General features: G+C 63.8%; 2 protein-coding genes across 6 annotated transcripts; both read right to left on the bottom strand.

The window, feature by feature from the left end:
* Positions 1-487: 487 nt before the first annotated feature.
* SIGIRR (single Ig and TIR domain containing) lies at positions 488-7,478 on the bottom strand. Of its 5 annotated transcripts, none has more exons than XM_043582171.1 (10): positions 6,386-7,473; positions 4,690-4,842; positions 3,578-3,776; positions 3,041-3,174; positions 2,781-2,921; positions 2,260-2,403; positions 1,788-1,890; positions 1,571-1,721; positions 1,130-1,319; positions 488-813 (listed from the first exon to the last, which is right to left on the bottom strand). In XM_043582171.1, the coding sequence occupies exons 2-10, from the start codon at positions 4,694-4,696 to the stop codon at positions 650-652; spliced, it is 1,233 nt and encodes a 410-aa protein (XP_043438106.1). In that variant the 5' UTR covers positions 4,697-4,842; positions 6,386-7,473; the 3' UTR covers positions 488-649. The 5 variants fall into 5 exon arrangements, 4 of the variants coding, with proteins under 4 accessions (XP_043438106.1, XP_043438105.1, XP_043438107.1 ...); XM_043582170.1 differs by having other exon boundaries at positions 6,443-7,473; XM_043582172.1 differs by having other exon boundaries at positions 3,041-3,138; positions 6,443-7,473.
* Positions 7,479-9,541: 2,063 nt separating this feature from the next.
* ANO9 (anoctamin 9) lies at positions 9,542-25,027 on the bottom strand. Its single transcript, XM_043582168.1, has 24 exons — positions 24,907-25,027; positions 19,248-19,322; positions 19,040-19,165; positions 18,714-18,859; positions 17,817-17,863; positions 17,631-17,689; positions 17,475-17,548; positions 17,090-17,224; positions 16,875-16,971; positions 16,656-16,716; positions 16,460-16,542; positions 16,235-16,339; positions 16,000-16,161; positions 15,875-15,911; positions 15,546-15,657; positions 13,003-13,060; positions 12,691-12,788; positions 12,396-12,535; positions 12,102-12,254; positions 11,221-11,368; positions 10,550-10,651; positions 10,355-10,448; positions 10,127-10,239; positions 9,542-10,020 (listed from the first exon to the last, which is right to left on the bottom strand). Exons 1-24 carry the CDS (start codon positions 24,910-24,912, stop codon positions 9,993-9,995), a joined length of 2,259 nt encoding a protein of 752 aa, XP_043438103.1. The 5' UTR covers positions 24,913-25,027; the 3' UTR covers positions 9,542-9,992.
* Positions 25,028-25,770: the final 743 nt, after the last annotated feature.

Genomic DNA, 25,770 nt, shown 5'->3' with positions numbered 1-25,770 from the left:
GGCTGAGGTGCTGCCCTGCTGGGCCGTCCACACCCAACACTTGTCTCTGCCCTGCCTCGCCGGGCCTGGGGGTGTCCTGACCAGGGACTCGCACCGTCTGACTGAGCCCTGGGAACCCATCTCACCAAACCAGGACATTTGGTGGTGAAGCTCCCTCCCACTCACATTTTTACAACAAAAGGCTTCTTCTGCAAAGCTCAGAACCTGCAGACTCTAAGGGGCCTGCCCCTCCTCCAGGACCTGTGTGGATCAGAGCGGGGCTGGGGACTGTCACGCCCCCAAGCAGAGAGACCCAAGGAGGCTACCGTTAAGAGATGTGTCTGAGCTGGCTCAGGATGGAGGTTGGAGAGAGGGCGGGACTGCGTGGACAGCCAGACCTGTGACTGGGTGGCCGTGGGGATGAGGAAGGGGAGGGGCCGAGGGCCGTGGAGACCCTGAGATGGACGTGCCCCTTCCTGCCCCAGGAGAGGAGAGGCTGAGGCTCAGGCAGGATCTAAAAGGACTTTATTTTCTGGCACAAGGAGGCACACTAGAGTCCCCCCACTTCCCTCAAGGTCTCATGGCTGGTAGTCCTGCTGAGAGGAGAAAAACCCCACCCCGCCCTGCACCCAGCTGTCCTTGGTGATCCTGACGCTCCGGCGGGTGCAGGCTACACGTCATCCTCAGACACCAGGCAGTAGAAGTCCGTGCGGGCACTGTAGTTGCGGGAACCGAGGTCCGAGACATCCACCTCGCTGCCCCGGCCCTCTCCAAGGGCGACCCCACTTGCATGGGGTGGAGCTAATGGCTCCCCAAAGATAGGCCCTCGGACACCTGGGAAGAGGGTACCACCAGGCCTGAGGCTGGGCTGTCCACAGCCTGACTTCTGCTAGGACCCATGAATGAGGGTCACTCCCTGCTCACCCTCCTGCATAGTGGCATCGGAGGTCCTGGAGATTCCCAGGCAGGCCTTGGGTCCGCGTGCCTCCGGGAAAGAGGCAGTGAGGGTGTGCTGGGGGTCAAGCCCACCGATGGGCTGCAGGGAGGAAGTCCCCGCCACCTGGCCCCCTTTCTGGGCTCCTCAGCCCCGTGCACCCCCTCCGCCCCAGGCCAAGCTTCTCAGGGTCGGGGTGGGACCAGGGGGGCATACCCAGGTCCCCCTCAGGGTCGGGGTCCAGCTCCAGGTGCAGGGTGCGACCCTCGGGCAGGTGGCCTTGCACGATCAGCATGGGGTCCTTGTCACCCTGCAGCCGGGTCTGGGGGTCTCCCTCCATGGCTCTGTGCCGCACCTTCCGTGGCAGTGCCAGCTGCAGCTCCTTCCAAAACTCTGAAGAAGGCGCCTGGGGGCCAGGACTGGGCTGTTAGCCTGGTGGCCTTGGCCCCAAAGAGCACACCTGGAGGCATGCGTTCACCTGGCTCCAGGGGCCTCAAAAGAGGCCCCTCTTCTGGGCAGCAGGCCACAGAACCCTCACCCCCACGGGGTCCCATCCACAAGTCCCCACACCACAGAGCTGCCCACGGAGGAGGCCCTCCTTGGAGCCCGGTACCACCATCCCCATTAGGGCGCCCCTCCCCTCGCCCCTCTCCGCACCACGGAGCCGGGCTTCCAGAGCAGCAGGGTCACCAGGTGGCGGTGCTGGCGCAGCAGGCGGAGCGCGGGGTGCACGGGGTCGCGCCTCTGGCCCTCGAAGGTGATGAATATGGGCCTGCGCGTGAGCTCCAGTAGCCGGCACAAGCCCTCCCTGCGCGGGCGGGACCGTCAGGGAGGGGACGAGGCGGGGGCCCACCCCACCCTGCGCGGGACCCACCGGAAGCTGTGGCTGCACCAGGCCCGGCCCAGGAATGCTTCCGACAGCACCACGATGAGGCGTCGACAGCGGCTCAGGTTCACCAGGAGATCGGCGGAGGGCTCTGCGAAAACCAGGCGTCGGCGGGGCCGAGGAAGGGCGGGGCCCGGAGGGAGATGGGGCGGGGCCCCGGGGGGCGGGCCCGGGCCCAGAACGGGGCGGGGCCACAGAGAGCAGGCCCTGTCTCGGACGGGGGCGGGGCCCGGAGATGGGGCGGGGCCACGGAGGGCGGGCCCGGTCCCGGGACGAGGGTGGTACCATGGGGGGCGGTCCTGAGCCCAGAATGGGGCGGGGCCACGTAGGGCGGGCCCGGTCCCGGAACGGGGGCGGTACTATGGGAGGGCGGGGCCCGGGCCCAGAACGGGGCGGGGCCATGGGTGGGCGGGCAAGGTCTCCGGACTGGAGCGAGGCCACCAGGCTGGGCCCGCGGTACCCGCGCGTGGCAGGAGGTCGCGGTCATCCAGGAAGAGCTTGTAGCCCCGACGCCGCTCTAGCTGTGGCTTCAGGATGAAGTTCACGAACTTCCGGTCCTCGGGGCTGTCGCTGTAGGAGACGTAGGCGTCGTAGAGTTTCCCGTCTGCGGACGGCAAAGGGTCAGCGCCCGGCTTTCCAGGCCCGGGGCCCGCTACCCTGGCCGCCGCCCCCGCCCATTGCGGGTCCTCTAACCCCTCCCCACGAGCTTGGGGGGACTAGGCCTGCCTACCTGGCAGATCCCACCTGGCAGATCCCGCACGCACGCCCACAACGCCGCCTCCAGCTCTGGATGCTGGCCGCCTATCTGGCTTCTGCCGACCCCAGCCCTCTGCCCTCTTTCCTGGACTGCGTGCTCAACAGCCCTGAGGGACCTCCAGGGTCCCCCCTCCACACCTTCCGGGGCAACCCGCCCACCCAAAACTGAGCCTAGGGAGGTCTCATAGCTGATTCATTCTCTTCGTCCATCCTGGCCCCACGCACCGTTCATCTCCAGCTCCCCGTAGGCGTCTTGGTACCAGAGCAGCACATTCAGTCGACACTTCACATAGAGCAGGGCCGCCAGGAGCAGGGCCAGCAGGACCAGGAGTGAGGCCAGCACTGCGGCCAGGTGGCCAGCTGGGCCTGGGACAGAGCTGCAGTCTGAACCGCTGCCACTCCCACCCGGCATTCTCCAAGCCTCAAGGCTCCCCAGCCCCCCACCCCCAGGCCTCCCACCTTCCACCCAGTGTACTCCCACTCACCAGCTCTCCAAAGAGTGAAGGAGGAGGAGCTGACATTCCGGATGGAGCAGGTGAAGACCCCATAGTCCTCAGCACTGGTCAGGTTGACCCCCAGAACACTGGACACAAGCACCTCTGATGAGTTGGCCTTGATCCTGGGGAGACCAGGCCCAATCCTCTTACCTGGGGCCTGAGAGCATCAGTGGATGTCCCTGGACTGACCCACGGAGGATGCAGGTGTGGGCTTCCTGAGTAGCCCTTGAGCCAAAAGCCAAGAGAAGTGGCCAAAACCTGGTGGGGGTGTGGATCTGTCTGGGGCAGTCACGTGATCTTGGGTCTGGGTTTTGGGGGGCCAGTGCCTAATTCAGGCCATAGGACTGTGCTAGCACCATTGGCCCTGGGCTGTCTACAAGGGGCCATATGTCCCTGCAGTCACTGACCCTTGGTCTGTGTCAGAAGTGGCACTCTGCCCATGTCCAGGTGGTTATAGACCAGGGTATAGGTGGCCACGGGTATAACCAGGGTAGTCACCTGACCCTGAACACCCCAGTCTCTTACCGGGAGTCTTCATGGAGGCCACAGTGGCTTCCATTGCCCAGCGGCAGCCCATCTTTCAGCCACTGGACTGAGGGCAGGGGACAGTGGGGCCCAGAGACCACCCAGGCCGTGCAGTTCAGGGAGACCGCACTGCCCAGGGCAGGCTCCAGGGCCTGGTTTCCAGACGGGGAGAGGAAGTTGGGGGCCGTGTCACAGACACCTGCAGAGAGAGGACCCAGTGATTAGCCATGCCTGGAATGCTGGGCTCCCACCAACCACAGATGGTCTGTGGGCCAGGAAGAAAACAAGACGGTCAGTGCCATGTGATGCTTGGTGGCCTCACCATGTCCATGCACAGGTCCCACAGGGGACAGGGCCCGGCAGGGTCTTGGGTGTTCTGCCTGCCTTCGATGTGGCTGCTCTGTCCACGGAGGACATTGGAAGGCAGGGGCCAGAGTCATAGCTGAGCTGACCCACCCCAGCTCAGGGGGCCCACCTGACTGCCCATCCACCCGGGACATGAGCCCAGCTCCCACATTTTCTGTGTGCGCCTGTTGCCGGCAACTGTGACTCCCGCCCAGGTGAACGGCCAGGCATTGCACCCCTCCCCCGGCCCCTCTGCCGGGGGAGCTACAAGTGCAAACACCGGGGGTTTGGGGGGGCACAGGTGCTGAGCGTGCCACTCCTTCCACTTGGGATGGCAGCAGGGGATTCCAGGACCTTCCTCTGCTGGCCACGAGCAAGCTTTCCCACCTCCCTGAGACGTACGCTTTCTGCTCTTTAAATCGGGGCGAAGAGTCCCAGGGGACGTGAGAGGAGACCACCGTCATCTTGGTGGTGTGGTCTCTCGGTAGCCCACACCTACCCATCCTGCCCCCAGGGGCCCCCCACTAGCTGCCATTTCCAGTGTCTCTCGGCTTTACTGACTTCCACGACCATAGTCTAGAGGCTTTGGGAAGGAGAAGGCGCAGGGCCTGCCCTAACTGTGGGGTCAGGACCTTGGGCTCTGTGGGAGGGGTGAGTAGAGGCCTTTGTACCCCTGGCCGGAGGCCAGTCAACATCACAGCATGGAGCCAGCCCGAGGGATGGGGGTGGGAGTGGGGTCCGTGCCTGTCCCTCTCTGACCCGTCTACCTGCCATGGTCTGGCCGGGGCCTTCTCGGGGCAGGCTGGGCACTGGTGCCACCCCCCCGGCTCCTCAGGGCTCCTTGGCTGAGCAGACTGGTCCCCCGGGGCTCTCTGTCTCTGTGGCCGGTCAGTCAGGACACCGGGAGGGGTCAGAGGCTGCTGCCATCCCAAAGGAGAAAGTTAAACAAGAACGGGATGAGTTAACATGTAACCTCGTACCAGTTGCCTGGAGGGTGCCGGGCACACCAGCACAGCAGCATGTGTGGCACCTCATGCTGGAGTGGGCATGGCCCAGGGGGCTTGGGGAGCCCTCAGACTTACCTTCGCCTGCTCCGGTGTCACCACGATGGCCCAGGGAGGGCCCCCTGGCACCCCTCATAGGGTGGCACGTGGCTGTGTCCCCACTATTCCCCGGGATAGGGACGCCACAGACAAGGAGGACTAGGGTGCAGACCTCGCTTACCCAGGCCCTGAGCGCCGAGGGTCACATGCAACCTGCCTGCCACCACGGGGTGGGTGTGGGCTGCTGGACTCGGAGCCATACTCCCAGCTGTAGCGTTTTGTCCTGGACATGTCCCGTGTGCACGCGTGTGTGGGGACAGGGCACCTGAGCTGAGCCAGGCCACAGTCCTCAAGGCAGGAGGGAGGGGGCCTGGCTGGACTGAGTCTGCTCCAGAAGGCCTTGTGGGTCCCCCCTCCTTCCAGGTCCCACACCCGTGTCCCCCCCGCCCCGTTTGTCATGTCCAAAACCAAAGACCTTTGTCCACATTGTCTAGTTCTCCAAGGGAGGCCCCCACCCCACCACGGGTGACCCTCCTCTCCTCTGTGGGGCTGGGACCATCCGAACCCGGACTGGGAGCAGCCGCAGGTGCCTCCTGACACAAAAAGCTCTAGGGCGACCTGGGCTGAAAGGAGGGACCAAACCCCCCAGCGCAGGAGCCAGAGGCCTGGGGCCACCTCCTCGAAGCCCCAGCTGATGCAGCAGGTACTTACTGAGACCTCACTCCCCTCCTGCCTAGGGCTGTCCTCCCCACGCCTAGGGTCCCAAGTCTTTCAGCCTCCCCTGCGTTCCTTCTGCGTGGGTGATGCCACCGTGGGCCTGGCCCAGCCTCCACACCCCCAGGAGCCCTGGGCTCGGCTGGCTCAATTTCCTTGGGGATTGCTGGAGCATCAGGCAGGGAACTGGTGAGGAGGTTCCTTCCCGAAGCCCTCTGGTGGGGGGCAGTCTCGGGAAGGTCCTTGAAGCAGAACCAGTCCACTGGGAGACTGTGGGAGACGGGGCAGCGCACACCCCCTCCCCGGGGTCCCCAGCTCGGCGGGTCCCAGGGAAACTCCTGCAGTAACACTCACACCTTTCAAACTCTTAAGATCTTTTACTCCCAGGGAGGCAGTCTCCGCCTTCCTGGAAGGTAAGGCCAAACTGCACAACCTCCCCCTGCGCACCCTCCCCTGCATAGTCTGTTTTGCACACCACATCCACACACAGCCCTCTCCCCATGCACACCTGCACTACATGCACCCCCCCCCCCCCGCACCTCCAGCACTCTTGTGGCCACACACACAGCACACACGTACTTGCAACGGCTCGCACAGGGCACATGGCCTCGAGCATCTGTACAAACCCCACACCGCACGCTGCATCTCACACCTGCCCTTGCCACCCATGGCGCGCACACAGCCTCCTGTCACCCCCTGCTCTTACAGGCACACACAGGCCCACGCGGAGCGGCAGGGCTGTCGGGGGAGCACGCGAAGTCACCTGGTTCCGGCTCTCTCCTCCTGGGGGGGGATGGCGGTCGTCGAGGTCATTGATGCTTGCTTGGGAGCAAACTGTGTGCTCAGCTGGGCCCCAGGTCCGGCCCGCAGCACCGCAGCCCCAGAGCACATCGCCAAGCACAGTGAGGACCTGCCTTTTGTTTGTGTGTGTGTTTTAATCAGAACTTTCCCTGCAGCTTCCTGGCTTTACAGTCACATCCTCTCCTGACCCCAAACCCCACCCAGGCAGGCGCGCAGTTGGTGGTTCTCGCCCCTGCCCCGCCTGCTCAACTTCTTCCTGTTAACTCAGAGTCAAGCGGCTCCTTCCTCCGGGGCCCACCCCAGCCCACCGAGGCAGCGTACTTCCCGAGGCCAAGCCTGGGCGATGGAGAGGAGGTTGCGGAGAGGCTGGGGCCCCGGGTGACGTGAGGGGGTCCTAAGGAGACCCCCCCAGTCAGGGTCATCCCGCACACAATCGCATAGGGTCACCGCTTCCCAGACACAGCCTACAGAGTGACACTCAGGATGGTGAGAGCCTCCAATGTGCATCTGGCCTGTGACCTGCTGGGGTGACGGGAGTCCTGTGGATATTCCTGCCAATAATGGGGCCTTGAGCAGAGCTTTTGGGCTCCCTCCCGGTCCACTTCCCCCCTACAGTGCCCAGACAGGGGCTGTGGTATCACATGGACCTTAGTTTCAGGCTGGGATGGGAAGGCAGTCCCCCCTTTTCCAGATAAGGAAACAAGAAAAGGCCTCAATAGAGGTTCCTGGGCTCTGAGCCCAGCTGTGGGGCGGGGGGGGGGGGGGGGAGGCAAGGCAGCTGGCATCCCCTTTTGTCACTTTCCCTCCCAGACTGACTGGGACTCAGGGCCCAGAAATCGGTGGCTGGCATCACTACCCGTAGAAACCGGGCAAGAGTCCCCTTCAGGCCCTGTCCCTGCTTTCACCTACCCAGAGCAGAGGCCCACCAGTGGGCCACCCTCAGTACTGGCTTTCATTTGTCCTTGCTCTGACCCTGCCCCAGCCCTGCTCACCCCCACCCCCACCCCATGGCTGGCAAGACCCTCAGCTGATGGTGCATCTAGGGCTCAGGGTCCCACAGAACTACCGGAAGACCTGCCCGCACCCTCTCCCCACCGAGTTGCAGCTTCCTGGCTGCGCACGGGTATTGCTACCAGCCCCTCCTGGAAGGTGCCTCAATGGGCCTGACGCCCAGAGGTGGATGGTGTAAGCACCTGGCATACAGTCGTCAGTGACCGGCCTAGGGGTACCCAGGGAGGACACAGAGAGCCCCGAGCAGCCTTGCTGCCTCTCAAAGTTCCTGCCAGACTTCCTGTTGCTCAGTGTGTGTCCCCCGGTGCCACCATCTCACAGCCATGACGGCCCCCGCCTTCTTCCTCTAAACCACACCCTCCTCCCCAGGCTCACGCTCCAAGGTGAGCGCCCACAAGCCCACGTCACCTCAGGCACCATCAAGAACCGCCCCTCCCCTCCCCCCACACCACCCCCACCCCCATCCCCAGGGGTTCCTAGAAAGCTCCGGGTCTTCTACTTGTGCTCTGACTGGAGGTCTGGCTCCCTCGGCGGCGGCGGCGCAGGAAACGGCGGGGGAAGGGGGGGGGGGAGGGGCGGCGATCCCACCCCTCCGCCGTCTGGTTTGCTGCTTAGGACCCCACGGTCTCGTTACATCTTCCGCTCAGCGGGCCTGCAGCCCTCTGTGCGCCACGCGTTTGCTGCGCCCCCCGACGTGTCTCCCGCAGGACAACTGCACACAAGGTCTCGGCCCCGCAGGCGAGGAGCTCTGTCCCGCTCCCCCGGGCCACACGCCCCGTTCTCCTCCACTATACACCCCACCTCCGGCGCTCCGCCTTAGTCAGGGGCGATCCGGATTTAGCAGGCCCCCACCCTCCAGGCGCGGTGAGCACGCGGGTGGGGGTCGGGCACAGAGGGCGGGGACGCGGGTATCGCGATGGGAACGCGCACCGAGAGCCGAGGGCGGACTGGGGCGCGCACGAGGGGGCCGTGGATGGCGGGTCGGGCGCGCACGGCGGTGGCGCGGAGGGCGCGCAGGCCTAGCGCGGCAGGTGGGGGCCACACACGGACGGCGGGAGCGCGCGCGTGACGGTAGCTCCGCCCGGCGACCAGCGCCGCGCACGGCCCCAGCCGGCTCCTCGGTACGCCCCGGGGGCCCTGGGAGGCCTCGCGCCTGGGATCCGAGCTGCGGGCGGCGGCGAGGGTCCCCGCGCGCCTCCGCGTCCCACCTCCCTCCCCTGGGCAAAGGTCACGAGGAAGCCACTACCCACGTCGGGCGGAGCGGGAAACGTGGCCCTTGCGGTTCCCCTCCCCCCCCCCCCCCCCCCCCCCGCTCCGCCGCCAGGCCCACGGGGCCGGGACGCCGATAAACTCAGGCTTCCGGGCGACGGGGACAGCCGGCCCGACTCCGAGCCACTTCCTGCGGGACCGCGCCCGCCACGGCCCAGAGGCTCTTCGGGACAAGGGGCCCCCAAGCTCCAAGCCTAGTCCGGCTCCCAGGGGCCGGCGACCTCAACTCACCTCCGTGGGTCTGAGCCACTCACCTGCTGCCAAGACCTGGGATCGCGCCGACCGCGGGGGCGGGGCAGCTCACCTGAGCCAGGTGCGCAGCGGCGACGATCCCGGCGGCGGCGGCAGGTGCAGCCCCGCCCAGCAGCCAGGGCCTGAGGGCGGACCCGAGAGTCCCGCTTTGCGCCCAAGTCCGGCGCTTAAGACCGTCCTGCTCTCAGGCGCCGGGAAGCCTCGGAACTGCAGCCACGCAGCCTGGGGGCAGAGGGCGAACCGGCCCAACCAGCCGGCAGAGTCTTGGACCTGGGGGACTCCTCAGAGTTTCCACTGTCCCCAGGGGCACCGTTCTGGTTCTGCCCCTCCTCCCCAGCTCTTCCTCCGGGAAGCCTGCCCCTGACCCTCCCGTGCAGGGACGGTAGGATCTCAACACGGCGCTGCTCGCTTGGAAACCCACGGAAAACCAGAGAAGGACCAGGAGGCTACCACATTCCAGACTTTGCTCCATCTGGGAGAATTTCCCATCTAGCCCTGAGGAGAGACACAACCCACAAGAGGCCCAGAATTGACATGAAGAAGTTTTTATTTTATTATAGAAAGTTCTTCAGGCTGAGGAGAGCCAGAGAGGTGGGGTCAGGGCCCCCTGACCAGCCAGAATTGGGGGTGGGGGGTAGGATATGGGTCCCACAAGTCAGAGAGAGGCTCAGGAGACTGGGCTGGTTTTCCTGTGTTCTGACCGCTGAGAACCACCCCCCACCCCAGTTCTGTGGGTGGCAGGAGTCAGTCAGAGTTCAAGTCAGGGCTGTACCAAGCCTGAGCCCTAACACGTGAAACAGGCCTCCTAGACCACAGAGTGCTGCTCCGCAACACCTCAAACGCACGCAGGCCCTCCAAGACCCCGCGTATACACCGGCCTCCTGGGACCCCACACATAAGCGGTGGGGGGGGGGGGGGAGGTGGTGGTGGCTCTGAGTCCCAGCTCCGGGCACCAGTCTTCTTGGCCAGCTCTGGGTCTCCTACACATCTGTGCTCTTGCGGCTGGAGCTGGAGGCAGGACCGGGATTGTTGGGGATCAGGGCGAAGTGTTGGGGTTCAGGGTGAGGCCCTACCTCGGGCCGGCCCACCCCCGCCTGGCCTCAGCCTCCCATACCGTATCTTTTCCCGGAGTGCCCGGTACTTGTCTTCCAGAACCTTGTTCTTTACCGACTGGGGGACATCGGGCACGAACCAGGCGGCAATGAGCTTGATGCACAAGGCCACGTGCTGGGCGTGGGGGACGGGACAAGGGCTGAGCAGGCATTTTAGGGGCTGGGGGCCAGGGAGAAGGGCTGGAGAGAGCCGCCTCCGTTGTGGGGCCCCTCCCCCGGTTCTGGCCCACCTCAAACAGGATAAGGAAGACCAGGCGGATGGCCAGGAGGACCCAGAACTGCTCGGATAAGTTGTAGTCCTGAGCGTTGCGATAGTCCCGGTACCTGGCGGGGGGGGGGGGGGGGGAGGGGGGGGAAGCACCTGAGGTCAGGGGGCCGAGGGCAGGAATTCAGAGGTTGCTCATGGGGGCTGGGGGAGTCCAGACCTGCACTCAGTCACGTTCTCTGAGCCCTCTATCCGGATGGGGTCCTGGAAGTCCTTGGTGTGGAACACGGACAGACTGTGGTTGATGTAACCTGTGAGGCAGCTGGGGGAGGGAGAGAAGGGCAGAGGCAGGTGTGGGCTGCAGAGCGTGGCCTCTTCTGGCTTCCAGGGTGCTTTCCTGGAGCTAATCCCTGTGTGGTGGGGGCTGTCAGGGTGGAGCACAGCACGGAACCCCCTTCATTTCTCTGCGTGGGAGAGGGGCCTCTGGGGGTGACTGAAGGGACTCAGAGGGCCCCCCCCGCCTTCCGTGGCAAAAACCAAGGGGAGCCTTCTGGAGGGAGACCCCTGCAAACCCCGTCTGTAGGAGCAGTGGTCCCCTGTTCGGCCCCCTTCTGTGGAGCAGACCCCAGAGGATCTGACTTTTGGGAGGGAGTCATTCTGGTGGTGGCTGCTCAGAAAACAGCTCCTGCTGGGACCTTAATTCCCCCATGGGGGTTCCTAGCAGATTGTCATGGGAGGGCAGGACCCCCCTCAGGCCCAGATTCATGACAACCACAGACAACACTGGCCACATCAAGCCCTTGCCCTGCGCTCCCCTAGGGCTGGGCTGTGGTTGGGCCAGTTTTCCCAGGCGTCTCGGGACAGTTTGAGGCTCCCCTGGCGCCCCCTTACTCGACTGCAGGGTCGGCCCCCTTTCGGCACGGGCCGTAGTGGTACTTGTACACGACTCGGGGGATGAACTCCGACGTGAAGGCGATGACCATTCCGTTGGCAATGACCGCCAGCACGCCGATGGTCTCCAGCACCTGCAGCCAGGTCCCTGGGCCACAGCAGTGGGGTGAAGCAGTCTGCTTCCTCAAACCCTGATCGTCTGGCACTGCCTGCCCCACCGCCACCCGTGGTCCCCCAAGGCTGGGAGCGTGGATGGTCATGGGGCCTTGTCGCCTCTGCCCATGCCTCTGCTCGGTGGGCAGCATTCACTGACGAGGAAAACCTGGGCCGTGGCGGACATAGACCAGGAGGGGCTCAGGTCCCCCCCGCCCCCATCTTCCGCCTGAACCCCTCAGCTGCCCCAAGCTTGCCCCACTCCCGGGTCAGAACACCTTAACCTGGGCCCTAGAGTGGGGCCTCCCCCCCCCCCCCACCCTCTCCCTCTGCCCACACCCAGCACCCAGTCCCCTCTGCTCTTCCCTGATACCTGGCCATCTCGGCAAGGACAGTCTGGGTGACGGAGGCCACCTCTTAGCCCCTGCCCCCAGGTGTTGGACCCCTCCCTCCCTCAGCTCCTCTGCCTGGGCCCCCCCGCCCCCCCAAGCTGGATCCTCCTCTGGGAGGGAGGCAGGGGCCTGCGGGTGCACACCAGCCCCGCCTCTTCCCGGGGCCTGAGCACCAGTCTCCGAGGCCAGCTCTCAGCCAGCAGAACCTGGGGAAGGGCTGGGGGGAGGGGCTTATCTTGGGACCCTTTCGAGGGCACCACCTGGTCCCAGCACCCCTGGCCACCCCGCCCCTGGCTGGAGCGCCCGTGCTCCTCGCCACCGAGTCGGGCCCCTGACCGATGTCCTTGGCCTTGCGGGGCACCAGGCGCCGCTGCAGCCTGACCATCTTGATGGCGTCCAGGCGGATCTCCACGAGGTTGCTGAAGAGCGCCAGCAGCGGGGCGAGCGGGAAGGCCGCCACGAAGATGGTCGTGAAGCCGTACTGGATCACTGGGGGGTGTGGAGACGGCCCCTTGAGCCGTGGGGCGCGCCACCCGCCAGAAGGCCCGCCCCCAGTGCCCGCCCCCTCGGCCAGTCCCCCAGTACCTGCCCCTGAGACTCGCGGTCAGGCCCCCAACTCCACCCACGTACTCATCTCCATGAACTCGTCAAACAGGCTGAAGGTGTTGACTGGGTTCAGGAGGTAGTTGCGCCGCCAGTCCCTGAGCTCAGGGTCCTCGGATGCGTGGCCCAGCTTGACCCGTATTAAGCGACACTTGTGGGCCAGCCACCTGGGGGTGATGAGAACAAGTGGGGAACAGGGAGGGGAACTGGGGGCTGAGGACCCTTTGGGACTGCTGGCTCTGGGAGATGTGGAGATGGGGGGGCTCCCTGGGGTCGGGGGGGGGGGATCGGGAGGGCCCTAGGGAAGGAGGGAGGTCCTCACGGGCCCAGGTACTCCATGCAGTTGCTGAGTGTTTGTTTCAGACCCATGATAATGGCCATCTGCAGGAACAGGTCCATCATGCAGCCACTGAGATGGCACTGTGGGGGGATGGGGGGGTCAGGGGGTCAGGGGTGGGGAGTGGGAGATCAGGGGTGGGGATGGGAGGTCAGGTATGGGGAGGCAGGGCTGTGGGGGATGGGAGGTCAGGGGTGGAGAGGTCAGGGGTTGGGATGGGAGGTCAGGTATGGGGAGGCAGGGCTGGGGGGGCGGGTGCTCAGGGACAGCATGACAAAGTGTACCGGACAGACTGACCTCCTCCAGCCTCCACAGCCCCGCCAGGCGCACAGACTTCCCGGGATGACCATTGATCCTAGGAAGGACAGTTAGGCCAGGGGAGGGGCAGACCTTGCTTCTGACTGGGTGGGGGTGGGGGACCTGCCCACATCCACACACATCCCTCCACACGCACTCACACACACACACAAGCAGCCCGGCCATCCCAGGCGCAGACAGGCGCTTGACAAGACCTGTTAGGAGTGGCCTCAGTTTCTCCCCATTGAAACCGTGCACACGGGATTACTTTGTGCTTAAAACCACCTCCTTTCCCTTACATGATAAAAAAAATACAAACTGCATTAAACCAAAAATCAGGTTCCTGGCCAACGGTCAGGAAGACAGAGTCTCGCTTCTAGGGGGCTGGACCACTGCATACCGAGACCCCCATACTGTCTCTCCCCCACTGAGCTCCCAGCAACACTGACAAGTTTCCTTCTGCCACCAGGCAGGATGCAGGGACTGACAGAGCAAAAGCCCCTCGAGGGAGAGGTGTGGCCCAGAGCACAGCCACTGGCACGCGCCTTTCTCACTGATGGACGGGGGCCGAGAACATCTAAGGAGGACATCTAAGGAGGCCGCTAACATCCAAATCGGAGACCATTAGGAAAAGAGTAAAAGAAACGTGGAAAGCATAGAAGGAATCGCAGAGCAGAAGGGGAAAAAAGAGGAAGCTCCTCAGACAAGAAAAGCCATGGGGTCAGGGGGCATGAGAAGGAGGCTGTGAAGGAACTGTCCAAAGGAGGGCCCTGAGGGGAAGTGCGTGTACAGAAGTAAAACATTCAATCGAAGGGTTGGGAAACAGTGCTGAGAAGAACTCCCAGAAGCTGGAGCAAAAACGGGAGGAAAAAAAGCAAAAGCAATTAGGCGGTCCGTTCAGAAGGTCCCATTTCCAAACAAAAGGAATGGCGTCTGTGTCCAAAGACACAAGATGCATGAAAGCCACTCGCGACTGAAGGACCCGAGGCTCCGGGCCCAGCAAGTGCCTGGTCATTTCTGCCCATTTGACCGAGGTCGATTCTACAGGCCAAGCCTGCTGTGGTTGCCCACTCGGCAAAGACCCCTCAGGGAGCTGCGGTCCCGTAAGAGAGACTGCAGCAAAGAGAGCGTGGGGCCAGAGGGAAGGTGGGGAATGTGGGGGGACCAGGGCTCTGGGCGCAGGAGGGACGGCGCGGACAAGCGGGCGGTAAGGCCGGCGTGCCACCGGGGCATCTGAGGGGGAACGAGAGGCAGCCGGACCGGTGAGTCTGGACTTCAGGGAGAGATCTGTGCTGGAGACAGGAACGCGGGCCTCACTGATGTGTCTAGATGACGTCAGGTCATGAGGACAGATACCGGGGCGTTGGCATGTTTCGAGGCCGAGAGAAGAGGAGAAGTGGGCGTCCAGGGAAGGGCCGGCAGGCCTGGGGAGGGGAGAGGCAGGAGCAGGGAGGCCCAGACATCGGCACACTGCTGAGAGCACTCCTGGAAAGGAATAGGGCAGGAGACTTGTGTGGAGGTGGAGATGACCCTGGACAGAGATCGCCGTGGTCGAGGCAGAGGAGAGAGGCGAACCGCTCAAGCCCGTCCAGTGAAAACACCCACCAAGACAGTCTGCTGAGAGATTTCAGAAGCCAGCGTAGCCGAGGTTAGAGCAGGGAGAGGTCTGCCTCCAGCAGTAGGGGCCTCCGATTTCCTACGGACCCTTCCTCAGGAACCCTGGGAAACCTGGGGTCCCACACGGCAGACCACAAGGGGCTCCCGGACCCAGCGTGAGCACACACAGCCGCAAGGGGACGGGCAGACCCCTAGGCGGGGGCATCTCCAAGGACGGCCCAGGTCTAGGCACCGCCTGATGCCTTTGAACGTACTTGGAGGAGTTGGTGTGGTTTGGGTTGGTTTTGTAAGTTCTGCTGGAGTTTGGAACCAATTGGCAATAGGTTTGTGTCTTGTGCTATTTAAACACACAGAACAGGTGAAGCAATTATTTTTTTCAGGAGGGACAAAAGAGTGTATGTTGGTTGAACCGAAAACGTGTCCATTTTGCCAGAAGGAAAGGGAATGGGGGGTGCATGTGTGTTACATGGGATGCAGCTTTGTGAAGCTCAAACATTGGAGATGAGCCGAACGTCCACCAGCTGAACTGAGAAAACAAATTCCAGCACGTTCCACAAAATAGCGCTCATAGCGTGGTTTTAAAAATGAGGCCTCAGCATCCATGCGGATGTGGGAGGTGCCCATGGTATGTTTTCAGCATAAAGAGAAGATAGGAGTATTTACAGGAGACGGCAGTGTATGTCGACAGGTGTACATGCGTGGGTACCTCAATGTGTAAAAAGTTCTGGAAAGACCCACCGAACGGTTACAGGGTCACCTCGAGGGCAGGGAGCAGAGAGCCGGGGGTTCACCGTGGGCTCTTGCACGTGGTTTTACATTGGGCTCCAACTGCTCTGAGCACAAACCGTTTTAAAAATTAAGATGAGCAGGTATTTCCTTTAAAGGGGAAAGAGTCGGAGGCAGGCGGTGGGAGGGGCCGCCCCTACCTGCCCAGGATGAAGGCGATGTAGACGAGGGAGGAGAAGTGGGCAAAGAACTGCAGAGTGAAGAACTTGACGGTGAACTTGCTCTCGCGCTCTGAGAACGTCCTGGGCTTCTCTAGAATGAGACGGGGGCTGTCCCTCTCCCGTCCCCAACCTGTCCCTCTCCCGACAACTCAGAGACACCGCCAGCCCTCACCTGTCTGCCAGCTGTGAGAGGCGGCGGAGACACAGAGGATCCAGGGACCCAGGCTCCCAGCCCCGAAGGGTCCTGTCCCTCCCCCGCGCACCCCTCCCCCCAAGGCCAGAGAGGCGCCGGACGCCTCCTCTCTCACCGAAGTCACAGAGCTTGAGGGCCACACGCTTGTTGACCTGCAGGATGGGAGACCAGACGGCTCACTTGGGGCCTCGGTGGAGACCCCCACCCCGCCCTCCCTCTGTCCGCCCCCCCTCCAGCCACCTTGGTCATGATGAGGATGGCCACGTAGTGGACCAGGGCCCCGGTCACCACCACGGCCGTGGTCACCTGCTCTTCCTGGAAGAGCAGGGCCGAGTTGAAGAGGGCGGCGGCCAGGACACGGTAGACCACCAGGACGTGGGCCATGCCGATCATGAGGCAGATCTGCAGGGAGGGTCCTCAGGAGGGCTGTCGCCGGCCCAGGTCTCCAGCCCCCCGGCAGGCCCCCCAGGAGTACCATCAAGAGACACAGAGTGAGGATGGCCGTGCTTCTCAGGTAGGAGTGCTGGTGTGGCCGGAGCTTGTAATCAGGGCAGTTAATGAGCTCAAGTGCCATTTCCTCCTGTGGAGGGAACGCAACACTCAGTCGGGGGACGGCCTGCCACACAGGGACACCCGCGTCCCACGCGCTGTGGGGGCCGCACGGGACGCTGGAAAGAGCCCCGCACGGCCGGCCGCTCACCTGGTCCTCGTCCCACCCATACAGGTCCCAGTGCAGGACTACTCGGGCTCGTTGCCGCTTCCAGATCTCCAGGAACACCGTGGCTGAGTGGGGGGGGGGGAAGAGGGGGCAGGGCTGGGGTGGTGGCAGGGGGCGGGGAGTGGCCCCGGGGCTCAGGCCGCCCCCCCACCTCCCTCCCAGCGCCCCAGCGACTCACCCCACAGAGCCATGAAGATGGCAAAGAGCACGGTGCCCTCGTTGTCGAAGAGGTGAGTGAGCTGGGGAGAGCGGCAGCCGGGCTGGGGACAGCCTTCTGTGGCCTGCCGCCCCCCACCCCACGGCTCTGCAGGGGCAGACCCTCCGCCCTGCTCGTGGGAGAGGATGGCCGGAGGGGACCCCCCGGGTGGGGGGGAGCAGAACCCCCGGAGCCGCAAACCTTGGCAAATGTGCAGGTGTCCGAGAGCCGTTGGTACTTGCGGCCATGGTCCCCGCGAGGACACAGCAGGATGTCGTCCGCCTCACAGATCTCCTTGCTGAGGGCGCAGGGACGGGCTGGTGGCGGCTCTCCCCTGACTCGGGGAGGAGGGGTCCCTGAGGGGTCCTGTCCCCCCCCCCCCCCCCCCCCCCGCGCCCCAGGCCTCCCATCCCCACCTGATCTGACTGGCGTTGAACAGGGAGAAGCCGCTCAGGAAGATGACGAGGCCGGCCACCGCAGCGGGCACCAGCATGTATGTGTACCAGCCCAGCCAGGCGAAGTACAGGGCCACCTTCTCGCCAAAGTAGTCCCTGTGGGGAGGCTGCCCCGTCAGGCCGCCCCTCCCCACCCCCGGATGTGACCCCACAGGCCAGTGCCGGGGTCCAGGTGCCACCTGGGGAGACCAGACTGCTGTGTCCCACCCAGGAGCACAGACACATCTGTCTGCCGTGGACACGGGTGTGTCTGGGATCTTGGGTGTGTAGGTGGGCACATGCATGTGTCTGTGGGGCCACGGGTGTGTCTGTGGGGACACAGGTGATTTGTCTGAGGCAGTGTCACCTGATGTCATCAATTGGCTGCTTGTTGACCATGTTTCTCCACTGGGCCCATTTCTTCTTCAGGTCGTCCTCCCCCTGGACACAGGTGACAGACAGCGAGGGCTCCCTGCCTCCGGTCCCGCCCTCAGGCCTTCTCCCAGCCCTGGCCACCCCTCACCTTGTGCAGGGCGAATCTGGTCTCAAAGACCCCATTCTTCACCAAATCCTCTAACGTGTCTGGAGGTCACAGGGAGTGTCGGGTCAGAGGGGTGAGGGGGGACCCTGCCCTGCTCTCCCCACATCGACACCCCTCCTGGGGCAGGGGTGGGGCGCTGCACAGGCCACCTGCCCACCCCATCCTTACCACCAGCTGCTGTCTTGCTGTTCAGTACAAAGTTGACAATTCGGATTCTGGAACACAAGAGCTCCTCAGGGGACCCCACCCTCTGTCTGGCCAGGTCCCAGGCCCCTCTGTGTCCCTAGTGGAGCCTCCAGCCTGCCTGCCTTGATTGCCTGACCGGAGCCCAGAATCTAAGACTCACCTGGGAGCCCGACCCCCACCTCTTAAGTCCTCCCGTGGCCTGTGCCCCACGGCTCCAGGATGGGGCTCTCTCAGGGTAGGCCCTCCCCTCCCAGGACCCCTCCCAGGGCTCAGGCCTGCACCGTTCCCTCCCAGATACTGGGCCTGGACCCCCCCCCCCCGCCTCCAATCACACCTCCCACCTGGAGCCCCCGCACATTCAGAGCACACTCTACGCCTTTACATGCACAAATCCCCCTCGCACCCCGTGAGCCATTTTGCATACAGGGAGACTGAGGCTCAGAGAGGCCTGTGCCAAGGCCAGGCAGGTGACAGAGGAGGGATATGGGGAGCGAGGGTAGAGTGGTGTGGAAGGTGGAGTCTCAGCAGGGGAAGGAGATGCTTGCAGAGAAGAGGCTGGGAGGCCTGGGAGGCTGAGGAGAGAGGTCCAGGGAGGCGCAGCTGGTCTGGAGAGGGGGGGTGGGGACCCACATCCCAGGTCGGCGGGGGTGGGGGGAGGGCTGGCTGGGAGGGTCCTCCCGGCCTGTCCAAATCCCGCCATCCCTTCGGGGAACACACGTAACCTTCAGAACTCTCCTAGAAGCAAGAACTAAATTGTCCCTTATCACAGACAGACACGGACACCGAGTCACGGAGCCCGGCCCCTGGGACCTCTGACACGAGACCATGCCTGGAAGCCTGACCGGACCAGGGACACGGCATTCTGGGCCAGCCTCTCACCTGGTGGTGGCTGGGATGGGGGCTGGCCTGGCAGGCTGCACTCTGGCGGCAGGACCCTCAGGCTCCATGAGGAGTGTGCGGTACAGATCAAAGATCCTGCTGTCGGCTCGGACCCCAAAGAACACCTTCTCGCGGTCCTCCATCATCTGGGGGGCGGGAGGGCGCTTGGGGACCTCCGCTCCACCTTGGAAACCATCCCCTTCGTCCTTTTTTGACACCGGCCTGTCCCTTCCACCTCAGGCACAAGGCCCCAGCCGTGTCTCCGGGCCCCCGGGACACACTCGTCCCCTGTGCCCCACACCAAGCCAGGCGCTCAGCCAGCACACCTTGTAATGGAAGCCCTTTGTCCTGAGCTCCTCCAGGAACCGTCGCTGCTGGCAGGCCTGCCTGGGGTTTCTCTGGGTGCGGCGGTCAGCCACGAGGACGTAATCCCACTGCTCGGAGGCCTCGGTCTGGAGGTAGGAGGCGCGAGGCTGGGGCCGGCACGGGGCCCGGGAATGGGTGGGACCCATCTCCCCTCACCAGGGGACTCACCTCACCGGCGTTGATCTCCATCAGCGGGAGGCTGTCTCCTTCGGTCCCCACCAGGATCCGGAGGCTCTCCTCAGCCTGGGAGTAGAGGAGGGTGGGGCTCATTCCTGCGGGGAGAGCCCTCCGGGCCGGGGCGCCTCGGCACCGAGGGGCAGCACGGGGCAACACGTAAAGCAGGGGTGCAGGAAAACGAGCGGGCGAGGGGGAAGCTGCAAGCGGGGCTGGGACCACAAGGAGCAAGGGTGGCTGGAGAGGCGTCGGGGCCTCCGGCAAAGGTCTGTTCAAAAACGTAAGCAAACCGCTCCTCAAATCCTTGAGAAAAGGCAAGCAGCAGAGAGGGTTTCGCAGAAGAGGAAGACGCGGGAGCTCTAGACGGTCAGGGAAACACGGCTCAGGTCACCGGAGGCATCCCCTCTACCCACTGGGTTACGGGCGTTTCAGTGGCCCGACCGCGTCACACAGATTCCCTGCGCACGAATTTGCGAAACAAAGCTGAGCATCCTAGACTGTACAGCCGGGCGGGCCACCGACCCCTGAACAAGATGCTCCCGGTAGCATATTGCATACAGAAATTGCGGCGATAACCCGAGTTCCCACCAGCGGGTGGCCGGATGAAGTTATCCCACACACGGTGGACAATCACGCGGCAGAGACATGAACGGGCTGCGACACAAGGAGCCCTGGGGACCAACGTGACACGGCTCTGAGCTCAGCCAAAGTCGATGAGAAGCCCCGGAGGTACGTGCTGCAGGCACGTCCAGACGGACGGATCATAAGTCAGGGGCAGAACCTCAAGGGGGAGGCAGACGAGTCCACAGCCCCCGGGGCCCCTCCTGGGCCCCCGTTACTGTGGCGGCGTTTATGGACAGCACGGGGCCTTCTCTCTTCCTCCCTCGGTGCTCCCCCCTTGTGAGTGTGCTCCAGCCTTCCCGGCCGAGAAAGGACGCGTGGGAAGGGGAAGGAGAGGAGCCCAGCGGCGGCCCCCACCCTACATGATGAAGGTCTAGGTCACAGTGGTATGGGTTAGCTGTTAGCGACCCCCCCACCAAAACGCGGAGTCCTGGGTCAGCTTGAGAAAACAGCAGACTTTCTCCAGAGCCTGAGCAGACTCAAAGCCGGGTGGCCAGGGACAAGGAGGGAGAGAGGGAACGTCACAGACGGGAGGTGCCCAAGGAGACGTGAGGATAAGTGCCACGTGGGATCCTGCAAGGACCCGGGAACAGGAAGGACGCAAGCAGGGCAGCTGGTGACATCGGAGTCCAGCTGCCCGTGTGGGGCTCTAGGTTCTGGCCAGATCCCCAGCCACGGGGCTGTGGCGTCGGGGCAGCAGGGCGAGGGGCGCTGAGAAGCCTCGTGCTGTCTCTATACACCTCAGGAATCTTCACAGAGGCGCTAAACGTGCACAGGTGGGGAGGGGGCGGGCTCAGGCCTCACTCCTCACGAGCAGACGGACAGCAGGCTGCGAGGCAGACCCGGGCCCTTTCGCCGCGGGGCCGGGCAGCCGAGGGAGTGGAGGTGCGGGAGGCGGGCGACGAGGGCAGACAGTCACAGTGGGTCCCAAGGGGGGAGCTCCAGGCTGAGGTGTGGAGGGGACCTTGGCCTTGGAGCCCAGAGCCTGGGCTGCCAACCCTGTGCGCCCTCAGGCAAGACTGCCCACCTCTTCCGGCCTGGCTGCAGGACGCGCCCTGCACCCCAGTGTGGCGCTAAGCGTGCTTCCCAGCCGGCAGCTCTCCGGGGAGGCGCAGGGACCCTGCAGCGTCCCGGGGATGAGGGTGCGGGGGACGCGCTGGGGGCTGGGCCCACAGAGCACCCACCTCGCTCCTGCTGGGCTCTTGCCATGGCCTCCTGCCAGCCCACCACCCCTGCCACCCTTCTCCTGGCTTACGAGCTCAGTGTGGGCCGTGGCTGTCTGGCACCACATCACACCCTCCTCTCTATCCTGCCCGCTGCCAGGCCTCCTTCCCCCTGCTGGTCCGCCCACCTCCTACCCCTTCCCTTCCACAACCACTTTCCACCCAGCTCAAGACCTGCCTCCTTCAGAAAGCCTCCCTGGACTGCTCCAGCCGGTCCGCCCCGAAGGGCTGTCAGGAAGAATGCAGGCTGCCCGGTCCCAGTTGAATCCGAGACAGACAACAGATGCTTTGTAGTATAAGTATGTCCCAGTTATTGCATGGGACACACTTATACCTAAAAAGAAAGTTTTCGTGTAAAATTCAATTTAACTGGGTATCTGTTTTTTATTTGTTTCAAAACCTTCAACCTCACCCAGGCACACCAGGAACTACTAGCCCCAGGGTGGGACCCGGGTCGGCCCCACTCTCCCTGTGTCCATCTCAGAAGCCTGGGCTAACACAGACAACAAGCCTCTAGCGCTCGGATGTGGCTTACGGTGTCTGAAACTCCTGTCCCATCTTGGGCCAGAGGAGAAACCTGCCGTTCACAGAATTGCAGGGACGGGGAGAGCCCCTGGGCTGACGTGCCTCTGTCTCGGGGAAGAGAGTAAAGTCTCAACTGGATGGGAACAGGGACATCCAGGTCATCAGCCTCGGGTTCTGTGACTCGCCCACCACAGGCTCAGCAAGTGCCGTGTCGGACGATGACCCGTGCACCGACAGGACCTCATGTGCTTGACCTCAGACGCGGGAGGGGGCTCTCCCTGTCCACCCCCAACCCCGAACTGAGCGCCTCTGGCAGATCCTGCGAGGAGAGTCCCCAGCTTCAGTGGGAAGAACAGGCAGGACAACCAGGGGTGGGAGATGGGACCCCAGGTGGTGAAGGGTTAGCACAGGGAAACCAGACTGGGCAGAACACGGGGGTCCGAGCAGGAGGATGGGGCCTGGGGAGGAGGGACTGTCCTAGAGGCACCTCAAAGCTCAGGCTTTTGGTGGGGGGCCCTTACTGAATCCCAGAAATGAGGCTGCTGGGCCTGGTACAGCTCCCGATTTGGACAGCACCTTCCCCTACCAGAGACACTGCACAGCTTTGGGACAGTTGCCCAGAGCAACTGGGAAAGGCTGACTCGGCCTCTTCTGGGGGCCTGGCGTGTGACCTGGACAGTGGAGAGTGATGCACCTAAGGTATCTGATTCCCGCCACTGGACAGAGACCCCCCCCCCAGGTCACTGCCTGGTCACCCCCGACAATGGGCAGGCACCCACAGGAGCAGTCAGGTCAGGGTCCCCCCTCCCATTTGGCCGTCCTCCTCCCCACACCCAGACAGGGACCAGGTTCTGAGAATCTGCTTCCCATGTACTCTGGGCTCACCATCCCTGAGGTCACTCGCTGGATGCAAGTCCCTTCTGTGGGCCACAGCCACAGCCACGGCCTCCAGGACGAGGCTGTCCATCGGTCCGTCTGTCCTCTGGGGTGACAGGCCTTCACACGTGGGGACTGGGCTTATGTGAAGGCACCCCCACCTACAGCAAGCTCCACCTCCAGGAAGCTGTGTGTGCCCATCAGGCCCCCAGACCCCCAGGGCAGAGACAGGGGCTGTCCCTACACACTTGGCCTCGGCCATGTGCAGACCCCAGGCAAGTCCCTGCACAGATGAGGGGTGCAGGCTCGGAGACCCATATTGTTCTCCCTTTAGTCCTTCCAGCTTCCACCCCCGGCGAGCCGCACACCTAGTGGGCCAGGGCCCACGGCGCAACACGGGCCAGAGTGGCCCCAAACGAGGAAACTTCTGGAGACACCACAACTCCTGGGAGACATTCCCGCCCCGACAGCACAGGACACGAACAGTTAGAGCTGGGGCAGTCCTTCCCAGTTTGGCCTCTAGGTCACCAGTGAGACTGAGGACACTGCTGTGCAGTGGGACTGCCACCCAGCTCCTGATCAGGTGGGCCACATGGAGCACGCATGGGTGACACCCCAGCTGCACAAGGAATACGTTTGGACCGCCCCTCACTCTCCGTGGCACATCTCACCCTGGGGTCACAGCACACCTCTGCCTGGGCCCCATGGGCATCCTGGACTTTCATCATCCAGCAGGGGACCCTCCTGCCCCCACTAAAGCGTACAAGCACAGAGAAGCCCACCCTCGCTTACTCAGCCCAGACGCCCTGGGTCCACCCTTCCTGAACGAATCTCCCCACACCTGCTTCTCTCTTCAACTTCTGAAGCCAGTCATCTGCACCCCCCCAGCCCCCCTCCACCTCCTCAGCTGGCCGTCTGCCTTCTGTCAGTTCCTCGTCGCATGTGTCCATCCACCCATCCCCAGACCCTTTATGATGCAGCCTGCTACAGAGCAGGCTTGAGGGTGATGTGCGGTGTAAGTAGACGCGGGGGCCTGGAGAGGCGGCCCGGAGCTTGGCCTTGTAGGGCAACAGGCTGGCAGGAGGCAAAAAAGGAGGGGCAGCGTTCCTGGGAGAGGGAAACATGTAGGGACAGGCCCTGAGGGGCAGCATGCAATCAGTGTCCGGGGACTTGGTACTCAGGACCTCCCAGGGACTCAGTACTCAGCACCTCCAAGGACTTGGTACTCAGTACCTCCCAGAGACTCAGTGCTCAGCATCAACAAGGACTTGGTAGTTAGTACTCCCAGGGACTCAGAACTCAGCACTTGAGCTTGGCAGAAGCATAAAGAGCAAGAAGGGAGCTGCCAGGAAGTGAGGCTGGGGGTTGGCAGAAGAGGGATTATGGAAGCTGCTCAGGCCGCTGGGGCCATGGGGAGCCATGGACGGGATTGGAGTGGAAGGGTGTGTTCAGATCCCACTCGTGGCTGGGGCCACCAAGTCCTCCCTGCCGTCTGCATCTGCGTACGTCCCTTTCAAGGCACTGATTCTCGAGCCTAAGCCAAACCCCGTGCCACCTCCCCACCGGCCCCTAGGCAGCCCCGAGTGTCTCCCTCACCCCAGCTTGGGACTGGCATGAGGGGAAAGGGCTGGCAGAGGAAGCTGGGGTCAGGCTAAGGTGTGCCCGTGTGCTAGCCTGAGCAGCCAGGTGCCAGAGTTGGTTCTGGAAGGGCCGAGGAGGCCCTGGGCAAAGGTGGGGCGGGAGGCCGCCTGCTTGGCCCACACCTGGCAGAGCCCCAGGGAGGCTGAGTGGGAGGCTGGTTTCGCTCTCATCCTCGGCATGGGTCTCCTCCCAGAGCTACCCAGTCGTTGGCCCAGGCCCGGATGACCTTCCCTGGCAGAGGGGAGAAACGATGTCTTCCCAGGATGTTTTCCCGCCCACCTCCCTGGGACTCCCACAGCCTCCTACTCTGCCTCCCAGAATCAGAGTCCAACATCCCCCAGCCGGCCACCAACCCACCTGGGGCAGGACTCCCAGGGAGCAGAGGGCCCGGTCGGCCACCCTGGGCCTCCCCAACCCCAGGTCAGCCCACCCTGGAGGCCAGAGCCCTCTCTCCCTCTGCAGGGCAGAGCTGCAAAGTCTAGAGATGGACAAGCTCTCCTCTTGTAGGCCCTACGTATGCACTAAAGGCCTGGCCCTGGGGTCCCCAGAATCCCTGGCTGGGCAGGAGGAAATCTGCCCTCTGTCCTGCTCCAACCCCCAGCCAACCCAGGGCTCCGTCTGAGCTCTGGCCACCCTCACCTCAGCCTTGAGGGCTCCAGGGAACCTCCACGGGCACTTTCCAGGCGAGGCTGGCAGGGCTGGCTGGAGGGGCCCACGGGGTGGGCATGGCCTGGCCACAAGCATGGACCCCGCCCAGCCCAACTCACCTGCATGCTGGTCCCAGAGTCTGGCGAGGGGCTAGCGATCGATCGATCGCGGTGCCCACAGAGCTGGACCGGAGTGTGGCAGCAAGGCAGCTGGGCGTGTCCTACCTGACTTCCGCGTGGGACGCACCCCTCCCTCCTTCTTCCTCCTTCTCCTGGCTGATCCTTCTGCTGCCACTCCTGTGCTGGAAGGCACACCCCTCCCTGTGTGTGTGTGTGTGGGGGGGTGTTGACACCTTCCTGAGGACCTGGTCAGGTGGGGACCCCTCCCCCGACCCGAGGGCGTTGCCCTCACCTGCAGGGGGGTTCCCCTATAAGATGAGTTAGATTGGCGCCTCCCTCCTGGGGTACAGCACGCGTGGAGCGCATGAGCACTCCCCACTCTCCCAGGCTTCACTCTTCCAGATCCCAGGACACACTTCCTCCAGCCCCTCGCCCCCAGAGCATCCAGCCCTTGACTCCCACTCCCCAAGTCCAGTGTTTGTTCCCTTAGAGGAAAAATGGGCAGGAAGGATTGAAGATGAAGAAGAATCTGTTGCCCTGAGCCCCTGCTTTGTGGACCCCAACTGGGAGAGGGGAGGACCTTTGGGATCCTGAGGGCACACGCCGGCCCTGGGCCGCATGGATCCTATGGTCCTAGGGCAGCAGTTGGGGAAGGCTCTGGGCCACCAGAGAGCAGAGTGCCCCCAACAGGGACGTGGGGCACCCGGCTCGGAAGCTGAGGACGGAGCGGAACTGCAGCAGGGCGAGGCACATGGAAACATGGAACAGCGTTAGTGGGCACCTGAGGTCACGGGGGACAGGCAGCGCCCACAGCGTCGGGGCACATCATCATGCAGCCCATGTGACCCTGTGGTCCAGGCCCAG

The sequence above is a fragment of the Prionailurus bengalensis genome, chromosome D1 (genome assembly GCF_016509475.1).
Source record: "Prionailurus bengalensis isolate Pbe53 chromosome D1, Fcat_Pben_1.1_paternal_pri, whole genome shotgun sequence".
Classification (NCBI taxonomy): domain Eukaryota; kingdom Metazoa; phylum Chordata; class Mammalia; order Carnivora; family Felidae; genus Prionailurus; species Prionailurus bengalensis.
The sequence above is the reverse complement of the archived record's forward strand: the minus strand, read 5'-3'. Positions and strand labels throughout refer to the sequence as shown.

Bases quoted from the DNA above. Each gene is read 5' to 3' on its own strand.
- ANO9 (XM_043582168.1), bottom strand. The intron at 17,690-17,816 runs GTAAGGATGGGG...TGTGACCTCCAG, and splicing joins CAGCAAGACAGCAGCTGGTG to ACACGTTAGAGGATTTGGTG. The intron at 12,255-12,395 runs GTACGTGGGTGG...CACACCCCCCAG, and splicing joins TGACGAGTTCATGGAGATGA to TGATCCAGTACGGCTTCACG.
- SIGIRR (XM_043582171.1), bottom strand. The intron at 3,175-3,577 runs GTAAGAGACTGG...TGGTCTCCCCAG, and splicing joins GGCCTCCATGAAGACTCCCG to GATCAAGGCCAACTCATCAG. The intron at 814-1,129 runs GTATGCCCCCCT...CCCTCTTCCCAG, and splicing joins CGACCCTGAGGGGGACCTGG to GTGTCCGAGGGCCTATCTTT.